The sequence below is a fragment of the Cynoglossus semilaevis genome, chromosome 15 (assembly GCF_000523025.1).
Source record: "Cynoglossus semilaevis isolate Cse_v1.0 chromosome 15, Cse_v1.0, whole genome shotgun sequence".
NCBI classification, from domain to species: Eukaryota; Metazoa; Chordata; class Actinopteri; order Pleuronectiformes; family Cynoglossidae; genus Cynoglossus; species Cynoglossus semilaevis.
In genome coordinates this window covers 7,510,805-7,531,274 of record NC_024321.1, presented here as the reverse complement: position 1 = coordinate 7,531,274, position 20,470 = coordinate 7,510,805, and the positions used below count along the sequence as shown (strand labels likewise).

At 39.3% G+C, this 20,470-nt stretch overlaps 4 protein-coding genes and 1 long non-coding RNA gene across 10 annotated transcripts in view; 2 read left to right on the top strand and 3 right to left on the bottom strand.

The window, feature by feature from the left end:
- efemp2a (EGF containing fibulin extracellular matrix protein 2a) overlaps positions 1 to 628 on the bottom strand; it is a 12,702-nt gene extending 12,074 nt beyond the window's left edge. The window contains exon 1 of the mRNA XM_025063022.1: positions 445 to 628. The gene's annotated coding sequence lies outside the window, so the exon portion shown is untranslated. The remainder of the gene's footprint in view (positions 1 to 444) is intronic.
- LOC103390743 (uncharacterized) overlaps positions 1 to 5,789 on the top strand; it is a 16,821-nt gene extending 11,032 nt beyond the window's left edge. The window contains exons 4-5 of one of the 2 annotated variants that reach the window (XR_003051927.1): positions 1,494 to 1,594; positions 5,657 to 5,789. This is a non-coding gene — a long non-coding RNA (uncharacterized LOC103390743). Of the gene's footprint in view, positions 1 to 1,493; positions 2,271 to 5,656 lie in introns of those variants that run through there. The other variant, XR_003051926.1, reaches the window with a different exon arrangement.
- Positions 2,193 to 6,268, bottom strand: fibpa (fibroblast growth factor (acidic) intracellular binding protein a). Of its 2 annotated transcripts, XM_008326708.3 has the most exons (11): positions 5,906 to 6,268; positions 5,742 to 5,826; positions 5,146 to 5,344; positions 4,835 to 4,961; positions 4,486 to 4,586; positions 4,118 to 4,251; positions 3,557 to 3,665; positions 3,391 to 3,454; positions 3,221 to 3,307; positions 2,999 to 3,096; positions 2,193 to 2,469 (listed from the first exon to the last, which is right to left on the bottom strand). In XM_008326708.3, exons 2-11 carry the CDS (start codon positions 5,824 to 5,826, stop codon positions 2,400 to 2,402), a joined length of 1,074 nt encoding a protein of 357 aa, XP_008324930.1. In that variant the 5' UTR covers positions 5,906 to 6,268; the 3' UTR covers positions 2,193 to 2,399. The 2 variants fall into 2 exon arrangements, with proteins under 2 accessions (XP_008324930.1, XP_008324929.1); XM_008326707.3 differs by having other exon boundaries at positions 5,742 to 6,268.
- A 3,400-nt stretch (positions 6,269 to 9,668) lies between these two features.
- On the top strand, positions 9,669 to 14,761 carry ccdc85b (coiled-coil domain containing 85B). 2 transcript variants are annotated; one of them, XR_003051925.1, is made up of 3 exons: positions 9,669 to 11,301; positions 13,777 to 13,884; positions 13,963 to 14,761. XR_003051925.1 is itself a non-coding variant. In XM_025063025.1 (1 exon), exon 1 carries the CDS (start codon positions 10,539 to 10,541, stop codon positions 11,145 to 11,147), a length of 609 nt encoding a protein of 202 aa, XP_024918793.1. In that variant the 5' UTR covers positions 9,669 to 10,538; the 3' UTR covers positions 11,148 to 13,443. The 2 variants fall into 2 exon arrangements, 1 of the variants encoding a protein (XP_024918793.1); XM_025063025.1 differs by lacking the exons at positions 13,777 to 13,884; positions 13,963 to 14,761 and having other exon boundaries at positions 9,669 to 13,443.
- A 149-nt stretch (positions 14,762 to 14,910) lies between these two features.
- fosl1a (FOS like 1, AP-1 transcription factor subunit a) lies at positions 14,911 to 18,755 on the bottom strand. Of its 3 annotated transcripts, none has more exons than XM_025063024.1 (5): positions 18,524 to 18,755; positions 18,294 to 18,415; positions 17,391 to 17,648; positions 16,280 to 16,387; positions 14,911 to 16,181 (listed from the first exon to the last, which is right to left on the bottom strand). In XM_025063024.1, exons 2-5 carry the CDS (start codon positions 18,408 to 18,410, stop codon positions 15,624 to 15,626), a joined length of 1,041 nt encoding a protein of 346 aa, XP_024918792.1. In that variant the 5' UTR covers positions 18,411 to 18,415; positions 18,524 to 18,755; the 3' UTR covers positions 14,911 to 15,623. The 3 variants fall into 3 exon arrangements, with proteins under 3 accessions (XP_024918792.1, XP_024918791.1, XP_008324935.1); XM_025063023.1 differs by having other exon boundaries at positions 17,391 to 17,651; positions 18,524 to 18,747; XM_008326713.3 differs by having other exon boundaries at positions 18,294 to 18,752.
- Positions 18,756 to 20,470: the final 1,715 nt, after the last annotated feature.

Sequence of the window (20,470 nt, the reverse complement as noted above, 5' to 3'; positions counted from 1 at the left end):
GGAACAACAGCTCCCAGATTCACCCACAGACATGCCCCCCCCCCCACTCCCCGTTTTCTTACCCAATAGTCCTCACACTGGTCCGACACCACACCTGGTTTCATTTAAACTCAATCCCTGCAAAAGCCCCGAGCTCTCCCACCCTTTCCTCCCTTCTCCATGATACCCCCCATTGTCTTAACACACGGCCCACATCTTCACTTTTTTTTCTCTCTCCATGAAGCTACTGAAACTCTCGCTGTCCTGTCTATTCTGACATGAGGGATATTTATAGCCAGTCAAATTGAAGTTAATGGAATGTGCACAAAATTACAGCCGAGGAGAGACAGCGTGGAGACCCACTCGGAAAATGTATCAGCTTATTTGGCAGAAAGAAAATGGTGTTGTTTTTGGAAAGAATTACTGCAAACAAACTTGCTACCATTTTCTATCTTTGTTACTCACCGTATCTGCACAGAGCCAACTCATTACTGCACTTGGATTCATCCAGCCACTTCTCTTCTTGCAAAATGTGCGACATTATGTTGTAAAGTGGTTAAAAGATTGCTTAACCCTCATTAATCTAAAAGGTCAAATCTGACTCAGTTTTCTGCCCCCACCCCTCACCCCCCGTCATCGTCCCGCCTCCTCCCTCTTCTCCTCACTAGAACGAGAATCGAGTTTGTCAGTATTTTCACTGACACATCTGATTGGACTTGTTAAACATAAACAAATGAAGAATTTCTCAACTTCAACAAAGTCTGGGACGAGGTAAAATAAGGCAACTAAACTCTGGGAGCTCCGGTTGGTGGCAGATTTAGGAAAATAAAAAATTGGGTATAAAGGAAGCATCCAAGGGATAAGTAAAGAGGGATCAGGGGTTTTACGACCTGGCACTGAGATTTAGAGGAGCACAAATTTATATTAGTGCAAAATAGCAAATAATTTATGCGTCACAATCTAAAGTTAAAAAGAAAAACATGGGAGTCAGGAGAAATCTTTGTGTGTTAAGGCCAAGAGTAGATCTGCTGTATGTTTATGGTCCCCAAAACCGAAAGCCAATAGTAATGTGTTCTGAGGTCAGATATATTCAAGTTACATGTTAGTTTTGAAGAGATGGTGCATTAATTGTCCTCTGTGCAATGACAGGTTTTCTTTTCTAAATTTGCCTGATGAACATTTGAGAGCATCAACAAATTATTATCATCATTTTATTTTTTATTTACATTTTCCACTAACCTTCTCTGAAAAGGAGTTTGTTTTATTACTTTCTAAGAAGTTCCAACAATCATATCAAAATGTGTGTGTGATGCTTCAAGTGTCAAAGTGACAGATCCTAAAAAATAATCTTTTAACAGCTACACTGGTCAATACATGTTTATTAAAAGCTAACCTGCGCTATTTATATGCCTTAGAGGCAATTCCTGTGTGCTTGTGCTGCTTTTTTAAGGTAAAGCTCCAGTTTGTGTTTTGGAAAGCCTTTACTTAGCCTCTGGTTGTTTATTTGTCCTCAGGTCCTGAGTGGTGGCAAAGATGGCAGCTGTCATTACAGGAGAGGTTGTTAAAAGTCACACTGACTGCCCCCCAAGTGGACCAACTGTGCTCCCCCCCACAGGTTTGACCCCTTATGTCCACGGCCACCCACAAACCTCCCACACACTTGAACAGCTCCTCCAGACTCATTAAATTTGCTGCTGATATTTGTAGATCTCAGCAGGTTTTTAGATTAGAGCTGCAACTATGAAATATGACCACGGTAGAGTAATCAGATCGATGCAAGCTCTACTTTCAGTAGATGAGTCACTTGGAGGTAGATACTCAGAAAACACTTGAAAATATGTGTCACTGTGTCTGTTCAGTTTATGTCTAAACAAAAACCTTTAAGGTTATTGAAGTCAAGGACGTATTTATAAAGTTTTCAAGGGGCATAATTAAACTTTTTATCATAACATTGTGCAGCACTTTTTAGCTTCAGTGAGAATGATGTAGTAGCCTAAAAGGTTATACTTTACAAGTTTTAAAACAATATTTTCATTATTATTATTTATGTATGTGATGTATGCCTTCTTCCGTCTCTCATCCCAACATCAACATCTGTAAATCCCGTACCTGTAAAGGCTAAGTGGTAAAACCCCTCCTTTATAAAACAGAAGACAAAATAATCATATCAACCAGCATAAGACTTTACGAGATCACATAAAACAGGACGACAGTTTGATGTAAATGCTCGCATTTTATTTACAAACCAAATTTGCAGAACCTTGGCGGGACAGTCGGGGAGCAAACTGAGGCTAAAGCGATAATGGAGCACTAAAAAAAAACCTCAGAGGGTTCATAAAGTGGAGGGCCTAGATGAAGGCTACAGCAGGGGGGAGACACGGGCCAGGAGTGAGTAGGAGGCCAGTGGATGTGAATGTGCTTCAGTCGTGATACATTTTGAAGATGCAGCTTTTGACGACACCCATGTATCTGTCCCACACAACCTGGTGTCTGAGGAGCAGGGTAGAGGGAGGGAGAGAAAGAGAGCAAACGTCAGCCACTTACTCCAAGTCTCATGACAAAGTGTAATTGTGAAATCTGTGTGAAGAGGGTAAATGAGGCAATCTTTGTCCACTCGCAGTAATGAGGGGGGTCTACCTCTCTTTTTATGAATATCTCTTTGTTGAGCACGTAGTGGTGCAGAGCTGTGTAAACCCTTAACTACATTCCTGAGTGTTTGCATGAGAAACAAGGTAACTACAGTTTAAGAAATCGGGGGCACGATAGGGAGACCCCTGGGGGTAGAGTATGCAACTCAGTATTAGGGAATAATTTTAAAATGCTTACTTTATGTTTGTGTAAGGTTTAACGACTGCCAAAGTATATGTCATTCAGTTGCTGGCTGCTCACACTGTGCTCTCTCCACAATCAGGACTTTATTTTTAGCTCAGAAAGCCCCCTGGGGAACTGGTTTACCTTGGCAGGGTTGGTGCCATGCTCTGCCTGATAAGTTTTACAGAATAAAAGCACATTGACTTACTTGAATGTGTCAAGTATGTGCGCCGAGTTTGTGTAGTGAGTAAGGTAGAGTCTCATATCCGCAGTCGTCCATCGGTCTGAACGACACGGCTCAATAAACTGGAGGAGAGAAGGGGGGAGACAGAGACAGACTTTAAATTTGGCACAGAGCTCCAAAAACGTGGACAGGATGGTCTGCTTTTGCTTACACACATATACAGCGACATTTTGAAAATCCACAAACCTTCTCCACCAAATCAATGAAGAAATCTCTGACGTCTTTTGTGTTGGTTAACTTAGCAGCAATGTTGACAAGGCCTCTGGAAAGATTCTACACAGAAAAAAGACATGTCCATGTGCAAGTAAATGTGCTAGTACATGCAGGATATGATGACCGTGTGATTTTATTCTAACCTTAAAATTAGCCTCCATCTCATTAAAGGCTTTAGTCTTTCCTCTAAGAGCTGTACAGACCAGACTGAACAGAGGAGAAAACAGAAGCACAATGTTTAAGATTGAATGAAAGGCGTGAGAAAAGCAGCACCGTTTACATTTGTCAGCATAAATGTGCTTTTGTTACCTTTTGTGTTGATCCAGCAGATCTTTGTCTGTGATTAAAATCTTCAGTTCCTTCAGCTCTTGCAAAAACTCTTTGTCTAGATCGACGTCCATGTCTTCTACCATGTTATCTACAGAGACAATTTAAGGCTGACTCTGTCACATCAACTCAAATGAAATCGTTACATTATGACTTTATTATCACTATTAACCCTGTTTTCTTGTAGCTACAAGAATCATTTTCCTTTTTCTTTTCTATTTTTAAATTCATCCTCATTCTTATTCGGACTAAGCAAAGCCTTGAGGACCTCTAGTGGTCAAATGGCCTCACTGACAAAAGTAGTAATTCAGTATAAAATAAGTATAACATAAAAAGACATCTGTTGTCCTCATGTCAGGTATTCATACTTAATTCCACTAAAAATGTGTCGCACAGATTCTGGAATTTATTTCCTATTTTTGTTTCTCATTTGCCTAAGGCTTTTTAATTTAAATGTTGTTTAAATTTAGGCATAGTATGGTTGTCAATGTTAGTCAACTGCATCAGAAAAAAGGTCCAAGGAAAACCAGTAAAATCACTCACCAACCGCCCCAACAGTCCAGTTGTTGATAAGTTGCCCAGCACAGAAGGCAAAGTCTTGGAATGTGAGATACTGTAGTTTTCTTTTCCCCGTCTCGAAGCGATTGTTGGCAAAGAAAACGATAGCGGCATAATCCCTGAAATGAGAAGCAGAATTACAAAACTAAGCAAAACAAAACAAGACAGAATTTTTTAAGAATTTGTGTTTATGTATTATTATTATTTCCCTAAAATGAATACAATTTTGTCAAAAAATACTAATTGATTGGTCAACAACAACATTCTATATAATCAATATACTGCTAATACAATGTTACGAAGAACTCGAGCTTATTACTGAACGTGGATGCTGTTTGTGTCTGATGGTTTACCGAGCTAGCTTGTCAGAAAGAAGAAAATGCTGACGTATGTTCTCCACCAGGGGGCCCTTGAGTTCTTCCACAACCTTGAAAACTCGCTTGAAGTTGTCAAACTGAAGTTTAAGACATGATGCAAAGAATGTTAATAGTGTAAACCTTGCCCAACAGTTTGATAACACAACACAGTTTATCTAAAACGCTGAAACATTCATTGAAATTGTCATGGACAATGATTGCCCAGTAAGAACTTTAGGTTAAGTAGTATGGAAAATAATAAAAGTGGGACACAAAGTTAAACGTATATATATAGATATATATCTATATATATATATACACACACACACACACACACACACTATACCTGTCGTCTGCAGCTTTTAAGTGTCACATTGGTCTTGGCACTAACGTCATCCAAGTCTTTTTTGGTTCCTTTAGAAAGTTTTTTTCCCAGGACCTCGCGGACAAAAGCATCATCAAAAGTATAATATCTGACAAGAAAACAGAGGTTCAGAATAAAGTAAAATGTAGGCAAATTAAGTTGCATATCATAGAACATTCTGTCCTGATATTTAGATATTTTAGTTCACAGAAATTTACTTTAAGGAAAGAGAAAATAGAAATAAAAGTCAAATGTTGAATTAGATCATGTAAAAAGATTTGTTGTCACTGCACCTCTCTATGAGCACGACCTGTCGATGAGGTGGGATCTGAAACAGGAGCTGATTGGCCAGTTTGGCTGGACTGTGCAGCAGACGTTCACACATCTGGAAAGTTCTGTACTGGTCCATGGTGTCACTCAGCAAGACGTCTGCACTGGCTTCACACTCCTCCAGAACTCCTCCCTCCATTCTGACCTTCACTGCATCATTTACTGCAAGATATTTAATAAAACAATTGATTTATCTTTGTCCTTTTTGTGACAACATAGGCAGTGACTTCATGACCAAAGAGAACTAGTTTAGTCTTAGTTGGCCTAATTATAGCCGTCTGTTATTTTGCATATTATTTTTTCAGTCAGACATCCGTGATGGCATCACGTTTCCTCTTTACCTTTTGATTTATTTATTTTTTTAATTGTGTTCTGTATCGTGCGGATTTATTTGGACTTGAAAAAATGTTTTCTAAGTTATAACTCTGATTACTCTGCTACAGCAGCATCTAATCCACGTTCTTATTTTTCTAGGTGCCTTTACAAGTGACAAACGCTTGAATCGTCAACTCTTTTCCTGGTATGATGAGTGTCTCAGCAAATACAGTAACTCTTATACCTGTGTATCCATCCAACCAGAGCTGGTAAACCTCCTCGTCCATGATGGTGGTGTTACCCACGAACACGTCCAGTTCCACTGACATCTGCGTGAGTGGGAAGATCATCGGCTCAGGTAACCAGTAACAACCACTTGACAAACGCACTCACTAGTGTGATATTTACCTTGGAAGCGTCGTTAAAATTTCAGATTAAAAAGCTATAAATAACAGCGCGGTGGGTTTGGTTTAAACTATTATCCGAGACCAGTCTAACAGATCATGGCTTACTGAGCAGCTAACTTCCTCCATTAAAAATTAGCCCCCAGCGCTAAGATGCGTCGTAAAGAACAGTGAGGAGGCTGAGCAGATAGACGACAAAAGACGGGAAATACTTCGTTTAAAACAAGGGTGTGGTCAGAGAAAGATCGCACGTTTTCACGCGTTTAACATTAAAAATGATCCATTCAATGCTTGTTGTCATTGCACTTCTCCGTGTCAACAACAGCAGTCAGGCAAAGACTTCCGGTTTTTACGTCACGTGTGGACAGGCGTCGCAACGTAAAGTGTACGTTCATTTGAATACTCTATTGAATGTTCTTATTTTTTGTTTTTGTATTGATGATAATAATAAACATGTAAAACGTAAGACTTAGATAGAATTATTTTATATGCCATGTCTGCTATCATTACTTAAACCTTACAATTTGACAAAGGCTTTCTTTCTTCTCTTTCGCCTTTTCCTTTTCCCTTTTCTTTGTCTTCTTATTCCCTCTTTACAAGATCACCAGCTTTTTACCGTAAGTCTAACCTCCTCTATGCACCATCGAGCACGTCAGCCTCTAGTTTATCAGTGAATCATTTCTGGGATTGTTACCTTTCCCGTATCCCATATTCACAATAATTCTCAACGCATTTCCACCCCATCACCCGAAAAAGGAAAATATAACTAATGAAATGAAGTTATTTATACTCTGAAGGATATATAAGTATAGGCAGCATAAATGATTACGTGTGAGTCTCAGATTGCTCTTGTTACCATGGTAACACCGTGAGCCAATAAATCTGATGTTTCTATAATTTATTTTTGGGTACAGTCCATAAACTCGGCACTGCCTGCACAGTTTAGCACTGTGCCAGAGGTTGTTGCCCACCTGATATATTTTGTCACTCTACATATTTTATTTTAATATATATGTACAGATTTCATTACCCACACTATAATTATTGGGTGGGGGGTTTCTTATTATAGATGCAGATTCATATGCACACTACACTATTAATTTTTATTTATGAATGACAGTGTATTAGGCAATAGGGAAATCGAACATACTTGGTTAATTGAAATTAGTATTGCTAAATATTTTTTCTCTTTGATATAATTATTTTAAAAACTGTATGAATTGGTGTACATTAGTCCATATCTGCTATTACGTTTTACTCTACAACAGTAATAATATAGACCTAATTAATTTCTTACAGGTCTTAAAGTAGAATATACACAGCTGAACATTGTTTTGTTTTTCAGCTAAGGTAATTTTTATATTCCATCCCTCGCACCATATATTTTCTTCTATGTCTCAACTGATTGTTGTTGTTCGCACTAAACCTGTTGTGTTTTTTGTAGTTAGCAAAACATTTGCTAAATATAATGTGTTATACTTAGAAAATTATAGTCTAACATTATTATAAGGCTACAGAGCATAATTATATTTCAAGGTAATAACTTATTTGAAACTTTAAATTATGAACCGCTGTATTAAGCCATTAAGAAGTTATTTTTTCTCACACAAAGTGTTTCCTAAAGGGCTATTAGTCAAGAACTTGAAACATCCTATCAACACAGTGAATGAGTGGTCAAGGACAGATATGTGGGAGGTGATAATTATACTGTAAATCTGATGAACAGTATTTCAAAGGCACTTCCTTGAGAAAAAATATTTGGCCAAGATTCTAGCATGGGTTCTGAGAAATTATTTCAGCATTTCAGTTCCTCTTCCATTAACAGTGTGATTCATCAGATATGCTTGGAATGGAAAGACTGCAGCAAAAAACAGGAAAGGCAAAATGAAAGGCTAAAATATACTTCGTATATAGGGACAGGTCAAGAATAAACTAGGAGTAAAATATATATCATTTAAAAACTACGGCTGCACTGAGCAGTGTCATCTATTAAAATGTCCTCTTGGAAATGGGTTCATTCTTTAAGCATGACAAGAGCAAGGAAAACAGCAAATGGGCCATTGACAATGCTTCACTGGCCTTGACAACACTCAACCTAAACATAATCAAATGTGTTCGGGTTCACCTGGACAGGATGCTGGTGAAGAAGCAGCATCCTGAAAACAGAGATGGCATGTTTTTAAAAAGGCTTGAAAAACCTGTAAAGAGGATTACCTAAAATTAAAAAAAAATTAAAAACTACTTCACCTGAAAAATAATGGGTCTCATACTGATTGAATGTTTTAGATTGCGTTAAATAAGCTGTTTTATTGCATAATTAAACAAATTAAACAGAAAAACTCACAGCTCTTTGTGCCTGCTACTATGACCTTTTGTCATTTCAGTGATCCTTAACGCTCAGATCAGGTCAAATGTCCACACTAAGAACACTCAGCACACAGAGGTCTGACAATAGAGTCGTACGACAACAGCACTTCTTTACATTTGATCTCTTCCCTGTTATATATGCTTTTAGTTGTGCTGCAAAGTGTCCGATCAGAAATGCACGCGCACTTTGCCTGAGTGCACAAAATCTGTTCGCTGTTCCTACAGCGATTAATCTATAATAAATCCCCTTAAATCCCTTTCAACACCATCCCTTTCTGTTTCTGCCTGTGTCCTTTGAAATCATAACATGATAGCGAGGGGGAAAAAGACCTAGTCAACATGTCTTTTTGTCAGGACTCTTGCTGTCATTTCTAACCTCACATGACACCCTGATTTCATCCCCGACTCCCCCTTCACGGTTAACACCCTACATTGTTATGGCCTCAGCGAAACAATAGAGGTGGGACACAGGGCGGAAGGATGTGGCTGAATGCCTCAGCATAAACCCATGGAAAAAAGGCAGCAGTCATACTTTCCGCTAGAGTTCTTTGAAAAGTACAAAGTACTTTCAGGAGTCGTTCGTGTTACATGAATTGTCACCAAGAAGCTTAATTTTTGTGATTTTATTCCTTTCGGAGGAAAACTGCGGTTAACGTAAACACTAACAGGAAGTGGCCTTTGCCTACAAGTTTCCTGTGTAATCGCTGCAGATTGTCGTTGAGGTGGTCTCTTTGGAGGATAGTGAGGAAGGTGTCTTTGGATCCGAATGGGGGCACACGTGTTCCTCACAGTGTGGACACATGAAATAAATCTAGATTCTCCCAATTATCCGATCCTTCTGTTTTTAATGACATTCTCTTCTCAGCGTGATCGATAATTGCCTGTCAATTAAGAGCACGTTATCAGATTGGTATGTCGAAGAGCCAGTAGTTAACCCTCAGAGAAAACCGCAAACATCCCGATTACTATCTATGAAGAGTCAAGCTGGCTGTCATCATGAAAAGAAAAGCTTTCGGAAACATCCTACAAAATAAGATTAGCAGCACGTCCCTTGTCAATTCATCTTTAACACAACGCGTTATTACACCTATTATTATACTAAAGATTTGGTTTATAATAAAATGCATATATGGATTTCGTTCTATTAAAATGTTTCCTTTTGAGCTTAATTTAATGAACATTTTATTTTAAAAAAATGATAACCCCAGAGTCAATGTAATGACTCATTTGTTCCAAACTTTGCCTTAAAAAATAATGTTTTACTTTGGTTGAATTATTGCGTTTGTATCGGGGTGATTTAACTGTATTATATTGTTATGAATGTTACGGTTAAAACTGATAGGTTTACATATTTATAAGAAAATACATCACCCAACAGACTTATTTTGGATTTCTTAATTCACAGGTTGTCAGTGGTTAATCAAATGTTGGGTTCTGTATTTTATTTTAAAGAGGATATATACTGGTTTCCGGTGTTCGGTACTTTAGTTTGACGCGCAGCTGCAGCTGCTGCTCAGCGGAGTCACAGCCGAGAAGTGGTGGAGGCAGGCGGACATTGTTGCTTTAACAGAATGAGCAGTGATTGTACTGTGATTTGCTGATTTATTTTTGTATAATTTTTCAATAAGGAAACGTTAGGAATACCGGAAACAATATACAAAAAGACGACCTAGGTGCAGAACACTTCGGACTCATTGTTTTTCTGCAGCCACCCGTGGAAGTGAGTTAAGTAAACCGAAGCGATCGCAGCCTCCTGAGAAGACGATGCCAGCCACGTAAAAATCACAACATCGGTGGAGTGAGTGTCCCAGCAGCCAGATTAAAGCTCCGTGAATCTGTGGACCGTTTGTTTTTTCAAAAACGGCTGTTATCTTTAGAACACAGCAAGAAGAGGTAACACCAGGACAGTTGTGGCTCATTGTATTCTTTCGGCCCTCTGCTGCTGCTGCTGCTGCTGCTGTTGTAGAGAGGATGGCAGTGGGACATTAATGAGGGTCTGCCGTGCTGTTTCACACACGACCTCATTAGGGAATTATCCACCGAGAAGGAACTCTGAGCTCAGTTTAAAAACAGGCCGCGGTGGAAGGAAGAAAGCCATCTAAATAAAGACATCACATGTTTGTGCCTCGACTTGGCCTCCGGTGTTGGAGTGATCATCACACAGGCTCGACGACATCCACCAGACGAGATGACGATGAGGAGCATCGCGGTTTAAGAGCCTTCTGATTTAACATATTCTCAGGGAGCATCGGTGGGTTTCATTGTGAAGAATGGGCAGCAGTGACGGCGGTGAGATCGTTAACAGAGAGCTGTCGAAGATGTCTGACGAGGATCTGCTGGCGTGTTCCAAAGAGGAGCTGGTGAACCGGCTGCGTAAAGAGGAGTCCGAGAAGATTTCAGCGCTCATCCAGCGAGGCCGGCTGATAAAGGAAGTAAACAAACAGCTGCAGGGACACCTCCTGGAAATCAGGGAACTCAAAGTCATCAATCAGCGCCTGCAGGAGGAGAACACAGAGCTGCGGGACCTATGCTGCTTCCTGGACGACGATAGGCTCAAAGTGAAGAAGCTGGCCCGGGAATGGCAGCTCTTCGGGCACCACGCAGCCAAAGTAATGCGGGAGGACCTGGGCGGGTACCTGAAGAAGCTGGCTGACCTGGAACGCATGCAGGACGGGCTGGTGAAGGAGAACTTGGACCTTAAGGAGCTGTGTCTGGTGCTGGAGGAGGAGTGCGTCAGCAGGAGTGACTCCAGCCCCGGAGGCTCCACAGAGCTAAACCTGCCCTGCATGGTGGCCAGGGACTTGGGGGATGGGAGCTCCAGCACAGGGAGCGTGGGAAGTCCAGACCAGCTCCACCTGGTATGCTCACCTGATGACTGATGGACATTTATGTCAGGCACTGACAGGAAAACACACAGACTTTCCACATTCTTCTGATGCAAATCATAGACTGTATGTAGAAAATGGACGGAGTCACCTAGTTGCAAACATGAAGCTGCAGGACTTGAGCTGAAGAACTCTACTGGTTGTTAAGGTAACTCCAGAGGAATGGAAATTCTATGTGAAAATAGGGCTCATTCTCACTTTATTCACAGTGCAGTAAACGTGTACTCAAAGGGTTTATGGTCTACATTGCTAGCTTCAGGTCTTCTGCAGTAAAAGAATCACTTCTAGCCTACGCCCTTGTTCTGTGGCATCACACTGAATACTGATAATGACACATTTAAACTCTTTTTTATCCTTTATTTCAAATGTCTTAACACGCGTCCTGGAGTTGATGGATGGAGTATGGAAATTGATAAGTTAAACTGTCAACCACATATAACTGTTGATTGTAATGGCCAATACTTCAATAGTACTTTTCTGATTCTGATGACCACTTCGATCTTTTTCCCTTTAAGAATTGCCATCCACCTATTTACTGTACAACCACAAGGGGGTGGCATGTAAACCCACAGGGTTTGGAATCAATCCCACAACCTTCCAGTTCAAAAACAACTGCAATGGCTACTGTTCCACCGCACAGAGAGAGAACCTGATATACCCAGGCAGTTGCCAGATTAAAGGCCTAAAAGTAGACCTGAAGTGTTCGGCCCGGTTTTATGGGCCACATGTGTGATTCAAAGACAAAAGTCTTTCTTTCTTTCTTTCTTTCTTCAGTCCAGCTGTCACCTCAAACACGTGATCCATTCTGGTTTTGTTTCGCCTGTTGTGCTTGTTGTTGTCCCGTTTCTACAACCAAGGACCCCTGCCCAGGACCACAAACCTTTTCTAGTGATTAAAAGCTGGTTGTTCAGATTGTCTGTCAGCGTTCCCGCTGCTTCTACAACAAAGACTATGCAAACCAGTCCTTGGATTTGTGAAAAGGTGCCACCCAGATCCTTCTTCTGAACAAAATCTTAAACAAGAGATTGAAATCAGCTTTTTAGGAAAACGTTTATTGTTGGTGTCATCAATGAAGTGAGAAGCACAGTAGCCTTATTTTTCTCATTTAACTTTCATTCATATGGAGTTCCTTCTACAGCTTCACTGCAGCCTGCAGTTGGACAGCTGCAGCCGTTTCTTATATACAGTCTGTGATGAAGAGGCATCAAAAGGCCTGACTACTGCAACAATTTGTGGGCCTCCACTTTTCACTTGACAAATATTCTGTGCTGTAGACAATTTTTGGACGTTAAAAAAATATTTGCCAGAAAAATGATGAATTTTACACTCTTTTCTTTTTCTATGGACTCGTCTGTTTTGCTGGGGAATCCTTTTTCAGTGTGTGGAAAAAATTGGACCAAAAAAGTGGGTCACATATATAAATAATCTCATGCACTGGACTAGACTACACTGGTAGAAGCCTTTTTCTATTGCACTGGAGAGCGTTATCATGGGTCTTTACATCAGTGATCTAAAGATTCCTATATCCAGTTTTGAGCCATATTAAGTCCACTGAATTCCAATAGCACTGATCTAGGCTTACGTGAGTTGTGATAAAAAAAAAGATGAAAAGATTTGATATTTGTTATTCCTATTGATACCCAAAAATGTGTAATATTTTATGCACTCTCTTCCTCAGGGCAGGATTGGAGTGCCATATGTGCATGATGATAGTCACATATTTAATGATGTGCACCTGGTGAACCAGTCTGGACATGGAAACCCTTTAGGTTCACTGCAGGGGCTGCTGTACATACTCTAACATGTGCTCCATGAGCCAGCACACTTGTCAGGACATAAGAGCCTGTGGACCTCACTTTGATGTGAAGGAGTTATATTATCACTTTTTTAACAAAAAAAAAAAAAAATCCAACTGGAAACTCTTTTTATGAAACTGGAAGGTCTAGAACTTTTCTTGCTTTCTCTTCTATTCTAGTCAAGCCAAGCAGTTTTTATAACTACATTGTTGTTGTTGATGGTGTTTCATTAGTCTATCACACTTTCTTTATGTCGGGCAAATTTCAGATTTCTACTCTGTATCCCATGCTTTGTATTTTACCCCGTAGGAAATTCAACTTTCTTATCTTAACTCCTTCTTTGTCTTGATTTTAACTAGATCAACTAACACAATTCAGTTTTCAAATCTGTAGATGCACATGGATTAGAGGAGATTTCTTTCGTTGTTAGCTGTTTTAATTGGTGGATTTCACTTGTAGTGCATTGGAGAGCTTTAAATACATTGGTTATATGACATTGTGTCCTGGTGTGATATTTTCTTGTGTGTGTTCAGACTAGTATTTCTCATAAAGCAGCCAGAGTTCATGTGTGTGTGTGTGTGTTTGCCCAGGGATTCTATCTTGGCTGGGGGGTTTTCAAGACTGACTGACTAATGGATGTTCCTCAGATTTATTTTTAAAGCTGTTAGCTAGGAGGGACAGTAATGCATTTACTGCCCTAATTTGTTCTAATTTGATCTTTTTTCCTCATGGTCTCAATCTCTCTCTCTCTCTCACTCTCACTCTCACTCTCTCTGTCTGTCTCTGTATCTCTCTCCCCCTCTCTCTCCATTGCTATCTTTCCCCAGCTTCATTTTGCACAGAGCGATCGTATACCCCAGAGCCCTTTACTGTCTGAATTATGGAATAATGGAGTAACAGTGCACTCTCTGCGTTTACTGTTAAAAGTATACTGTGTAAGATTTACAGTTAATTAATTTATATTCCATGTATGTCAGAAATTAAATCTGAAATCATTGTTGTTGGGCTTTCAGGACTGTAAACCTGCCCGAGAGTGGAAATGTGGTCTTTATTGGTCCACAACACTGACTTAAACAGGTAGGTGACCACTAGAGGGCCCAGAAAGGTAGAGTGTTGATGAAAGTTTTAATTTGTTGAAACATTAAATATTTTATTTTCCTTTTATATTTATGCGCATATTTAAATGTCCTTTAATACAAACTAATTTGATCCAATGCGTTGTACAGTAGTGAGTTGGTGCTGTTACATCAATTTGTTTTTCCTTGGCTTTAAAAAAAAGTGTTTTCATCCCTGCCCAAGAATGAGTCTCTTTGTATTCATATCAGGAGAGCGTCATCTGTAGGTCGGCTGCCGTGTTGGATCACATGTGAGCCCACAGTAGACAAACTATATGTATGTCAGCAGTTAGAATGATAAGTGAATGATACTGTATGTTGTTTTATTTTTGATTAGGTTTTGGTTACATTTAACCATTTAACCCTGGAAAGATAATCTTTATGACATGGAAATGTCAAAGTGATATTTTTTTACATCTAGAAGTTATTTTTAACTTTTTAAATTTTGTCATAGAGCAATGAAAAAATCCTGAAGTGATCCCATGATAGGAGGTTCTCTTCATACATTCTTAGAAGTCCAGCACATACAATAATGTATGTTTATTTTGTAACAGTGGCAGTTAGTCCCAGGACACCTTGTTAAAAGAACAGGTAGACAGATGGATAGATAGTCAGGTAGACAGGCTGCCAGGTGAATGAATGGATGGATGGACGGATATGAGAGTCCATGCAATCTGTCTTGAGCATTTCAAGCCATTTAAGTCAAACGGCATTAAAACAATTAGGAATACTGACATTCTATTACACTGAAAACACTGCATGCTCACTTTTAGTAAGCATCATCAAAACATCATCAGTTAAATCAGATCATTGGCTGCTTAGATAAATTACACACATTTCACATTGTTCTTAATATTTCTTCTTTAATGTATTTTTTGTGAAGAAGTACATTTTTGACAATCACGGAAGTAAGGCACTGCCCACCCAAACAGGTTGTTCACCAAAAATATATTACACTCTCAGAAATAAATACACGCTTTTGTCATCTATATCAACTCCTATGGTCCAGCCTTAGTGGTCAATAACTTTCATAGATTATATCAGCATTCCTTAAAACAGATTCATACAAAAATATGGACCATTTAGTTTCTAATTCCCTCTGAGAAAACATTTATAAAGTGTACAAAAGTGTTGTAACAATGTAACAAATTATTATGTGCAGCACTTCCACAAATACAGTGTAATTATATTTGCATGAACTCAAATGTATTGGATGTGTACCACTGTTATTTTTCCAATAACTTGTAAAGTCTTCTAGACATTAAGACCTGCATGCTTCTATATTAGAACATCAAACAAACTCCTTCAAAATAGATTAGCTTTTTAAACATTAGAAATATATAAAGTCTCTACAGCTATAAAAATGCAAAAAACAAAAACAGAGTGTAACATTTATGTCCTGATAATGTTGCTTTTTAAAAAGTTGAAATAAGGCAGATTTACATCATTCTTCTTGAAATCAGCATTTTCACTTTCGTAAGGTTTCACAAACACATTTGTGTGTACCATACTGCGTCTAGATGAACATTAGTGTTTTCCCAGGAACACAGGGACATCAATCAGAGAGTAAGGATGGTCGGTGAGTGCAGGGAGTGATCTGATTGGTCACCGCTGCTGCTGCTGCGGCGGTGAGCTACACCACAGGCCTGGGGGGCCTGATGGATGTTACCTTGAAGTGATACAGCATGGGCTGTGGTGGAGGGGTTGGTGTCCAAAGGGGCTGAGGGATAGGTGAAAACCATTCCAGCAGTGAAGGGCATCAGTGAAGGAGTAGAAGTGAGAATGGGGGTGTGAAGGGACTCAGATTCAGTGGCAGCAGCAGCAGCAGCAGCAGGAGCAGACATGGTTGCAGACACAGTGGGGATGGTTATCTTTGGTTTGGGTTTCTCCATCTTTACTGGTAGTTTTATCTCAGGCCTACTGGAGTCCTCGGGCTCTATTTTGATGCACCCCAAAGAGGAAACCGAGGGAGTTGGATCAGAATCAGAATCAGAGTCCTCTATCTTACAGATGGGACGATGAGCTTCCAGAACCAGCTCGAGCTTCTCTTTCTCCTTTTGTAATTCAGCTATTTCTTTTTGGAGACGGGACTTTTCATCTTCCAGCTGGTCAGTCTCCTACACCAGGGAAAGCAGAGAAAGACATGTGTCAGTGTTCCATATCTGACTCAGACTGAAATCATGACACCTTATAGATTATGTAAATGTCTACTCACGCTTTGGAGCGAATCTGTCAGCTCCCGCCGACGATTACGGCACTTTGCTGCTGCTAATTTATTTCGCTCTCTTCTAATTCTGCGTCTTTCCATCTCTTCAAAAGATAACTGTAACAAAAAATAAATATATTTAAAGATAAAAAGTACAGGTTAGTTTGTTTGTTTGTATAAACAACTGTCTAGATATCAAATGCAGAGAGACAGAGCGAGTCATACGTGACACAGGAGAAATACTACCACCATGTGTCTGCTGTGAGTCATCGCAGTCATGGCCGCGGATATATTTGGTAACGTCTGGGCATTTATGCCTTTGTACCACCCCAACTCTGAGTTCTGCCGAAGTCTGGATAAATCCCACTCATCCGATATTTCCCGCCCCTTATGTATGATGAGTCACGCTCACACTCCAACGGTGAGTCAGGTGTGAGTCATAGAAAATGACTTGCCCCCTGTGAGTCACATGACATCTACTTCCTGTACCATAAAATTACATCTCCAGTTAGAGAACAGTGAGTGGGATTGATGCCAACGTGTGTCAGGCCAAATGAAAAAGAAAAAAAGAAGAAGCTTGTTACTGTATAGTGGTGACAGAAGTGATCATAGTGGTTTCTGTGGTTGCGGCTGTGTGAAGTTAGTTATAGTTCAGAAACTAAATCTTCCCGTTTTCCTAACAAGCAGCAGATCGTTACAAACACAGCGTCATGGGTGATAACCTGATAACTGTGAGTCAACACTGACTCAAGCTAAACAAAAAAAGAGAACAAGAACAACAAACATGGTGTGTGTTACACTTACCCTCCAATAATATTCACATGAAATATTAGATATAATTAAATTAATCTCCCCCTGTTTCTGTGTGGATTATTAATGTGTGTAAGGAAACGTTGGAACATTTGTGTCACAGGGTATGACGAAGAATTACAACATCTACGAATTACAACATTTACACACGTATGACTGAGCTTGTTCTGACAACTATCTGAGTCCCCTCTAGGAACAGGGTCATATTCTAAACCATCAGGGCCACTTTAGTTAATCCATAATCCCTACTTTTTAACAAATATGTTTTTGGGATTAGTGTCAGACTTTCATATACAGTTTCTATGCTTACATGTTCATCTGCTCTGCGCCTTGTCAATCCTGTAGTGTGGGCAGCGGCTCTTATGACCCCTGGTCTAAGAAGGTGGGACTGGGAAGTTGAGGGACCTAGGCTCCGTACCCCAGAGAGGCCTGGATAAGGAGGTACTGGTGATCGTGAAGGTCCTGGTGAATGCATGAGGGAAGGCTGGACCAGCCACTGGAGGTCCTGGTTAGATGTGATGGCATTGAGGCTCGGCACAAACTGGCTGCTGCTACCTGCCATGACGAACTTCTGCAAAAAAGTTAAACATAAATTAACTTCTATAAAACTGACAAATTGGTGTGAATATGGTGGTAAATTATGATTCATTCCTAGCCTTTCGTAGCCTAGCCACAGACTATGCAATACTCGTTGTCCTAGGTGTGACCCGCCTTTGGCCTGCTGTCAACTGGGATTAAATGGGGAGTTGGAGATGAATGAATGATGAAAGATTAACAATTTAAAGCAAGAATTGCCGTAAGCTGCTCCCTTCTTTAAGAGGTTGCCTCATCAATTAAGCTGCATGATTATGGCGCAGGCTTTTATGCCATAAATCTTCTGTAAAAATGTAAAACATGGAAAAACGTTTTTTGGATTTGAGTAGGATATGGCCATCAGAATATATTGTACTGAGGAATTATACAGAATTTATATTGTATGAGCACATAAAACTATATATAACATTCGTAACTTATGAATATGTATATATACTGTATTATACATAACTGTATAATATATATATCCTAGCCATATACAGACAGTAGTAACACTAATAATAGTCATTATTATTATTAGTAGTAGTATAAATCTAAAAATTAAAAAGTAATATAGTAATATAAAAGTTAGTATTAATTTCAATTAGTATGATAGATGTTTCATTCAAGTTTCATTCACCTGCTCCTGTTGACTGCTGGTGGCACTGGAGCTTCCCGGGGACCCGGTGTTTGCCTCAGTCACCCCGCCAGTGTAAGTTGGGTTGCCTCGTCCTTGACTCCCAAAGTTTCTGTACATCCTTACTGTCAAATTGGTTTGCCGAAATAGGTAGGTTCCAGATGGTGTTAAGCCCTTCGAAGTTTCTTTCGAGTTTTGGTTAGAATGTCAGTTCAAACTTGGGGTAAACTTACCACCTTCGTATGGCAAGTCGGTAGAGTCCAAGACGGAACGTTTTCAAGGGGGATAAGGAAGAGGAAATCGCCAAGCCCTTTTTTTAAATCGCGCTAAAACCACTGTAAACACTTTCAGCACATCCTGCTTTGGTTAGTCATTCGAATAATAGTCAGACTCTGGCGCTGGTGGCAAAGTTGTAAACTCTTAAACCGGGACGATGGGTTTACCACGCCCCCCTGGAATTACGGGAAATAGTGTTGTCTGCGATCTGTCATGAATCGGAACCACGTGCAGTGACGTCGTTTACCATATATGGTGAGAGTTTCCTCAGAGAGCGCTTCTGACAACAGGGATTCCTTAGTTTGACTTCTGCTCTGATTCTGGTGTTTTCTGGTTTCATTTCAGACAGCGGAGAAACATAACCCACGTTTCAGTTTAACTAAGGAAACAATTTAATATAACGTTTGTGTGGGAAACACGCATACTTTCTATGATGATATTATTCATAATTTAATTTCAAAGTAATAATATTGCATTAGGTGTTCGTTGATTAGAGATGTTTGAGACAAAATAATTATTTTGTATACTGTATTAATGTAATTTATTCAATAATACTAATAATACTAGTATATTTATGTGCTAATCCTATCTTGTTTAGCTTATCACTGTATGACCACCCTATACAAAATATATAGATTTATTTTATCTTCTTCTTTTCTCCATTTCCTTTTAGCTTCTTACTTCTCAGGTCACCACAGTGGGTCATCTGCCTCCATTATGTCCTTCATTTTAACCTAAATTCTGAAATATATTTAAATTATTTGTATTCTGTCAAAATAGAACTCTTAAAATCTAGGAGTAACAATAAGTCTAGTAATTTATGTTACATTACAAGACTTAAGTTGTAATGCAATGATTCTTTCTATATCTTGGTAAAATATTGACTAATTATATTATTATACTTATATATATTATTATACTTATTATATATAATATTATACCTATTGTATATTAGTATGCATATTATATATATATATATACATACCTGTATATATAAATTACATATAATAATTAACTTGAAGATAAAATGGTAGTAATTAATTTGTTACTCTTATTAACATTAATTGAAATATTATAGTATGGTTGAATTCATATGTGTAGAAGCTAAAACAAACCTATTACAGATGGAGAGTCAATCAACATTTTACTGCCCCCCAAACAGCCATCTAGAACCAAACCAGTAATGCTTCATTTTGAAGGGTGTGAATGCTGTGTTACGAAATGCTCTGACTTATAAGATGTAGGCAGCACTGGGTGCGTGTGCCTAATGGTGTTAAGACTTTTGGCAGCCACTCTCACTTTAAAAACCACTTCAATGTGCACACATGCCTGTGGAGATGAGTCAGGCAGCTTGTACAGCGCCGCTTGTTTATTTCACCATCCCCATCAATTACTGGTTCTTTTTTTCTTTTCCTACTATTTTTTTTCTTTGTATCTTGCCAGCACAGTATAGTACCTTCTAAAGATTTCAAAGTGCAGCCTGTAGATTTGGTAACCTTGTTCTGCTAACAGCTGCTGACCTTGCAGTCCCAGAGGACAGAGTTCCCGTCAAAGGGTGGTTTTTCTTTGCTGCTGACTGTTGCACTTGTGTCTCATATTACTGTGAATTATACTCCAGTAACATATGATTGTCATTAAACCTAAAATGACCCTGAGATGAATGTTTAGAAAGTGGAATCATACATTTCTTCTAAAAAAAATGTAAGTGGTTCACATTCGTTTTGTTGTTTTTGTTTTGATACGACACATGTGGTTTCACTCTAGACTAAGAATAAAACTGCACAAAAAGGTGTAATTTGATAAAGACTATACAGATCACTAACCCATGCATTCAACCGCTGGGTCTCATTTTTCACATTCAACAATACACTACAAACAGTCACCCTCTCACACCCTCGCACACC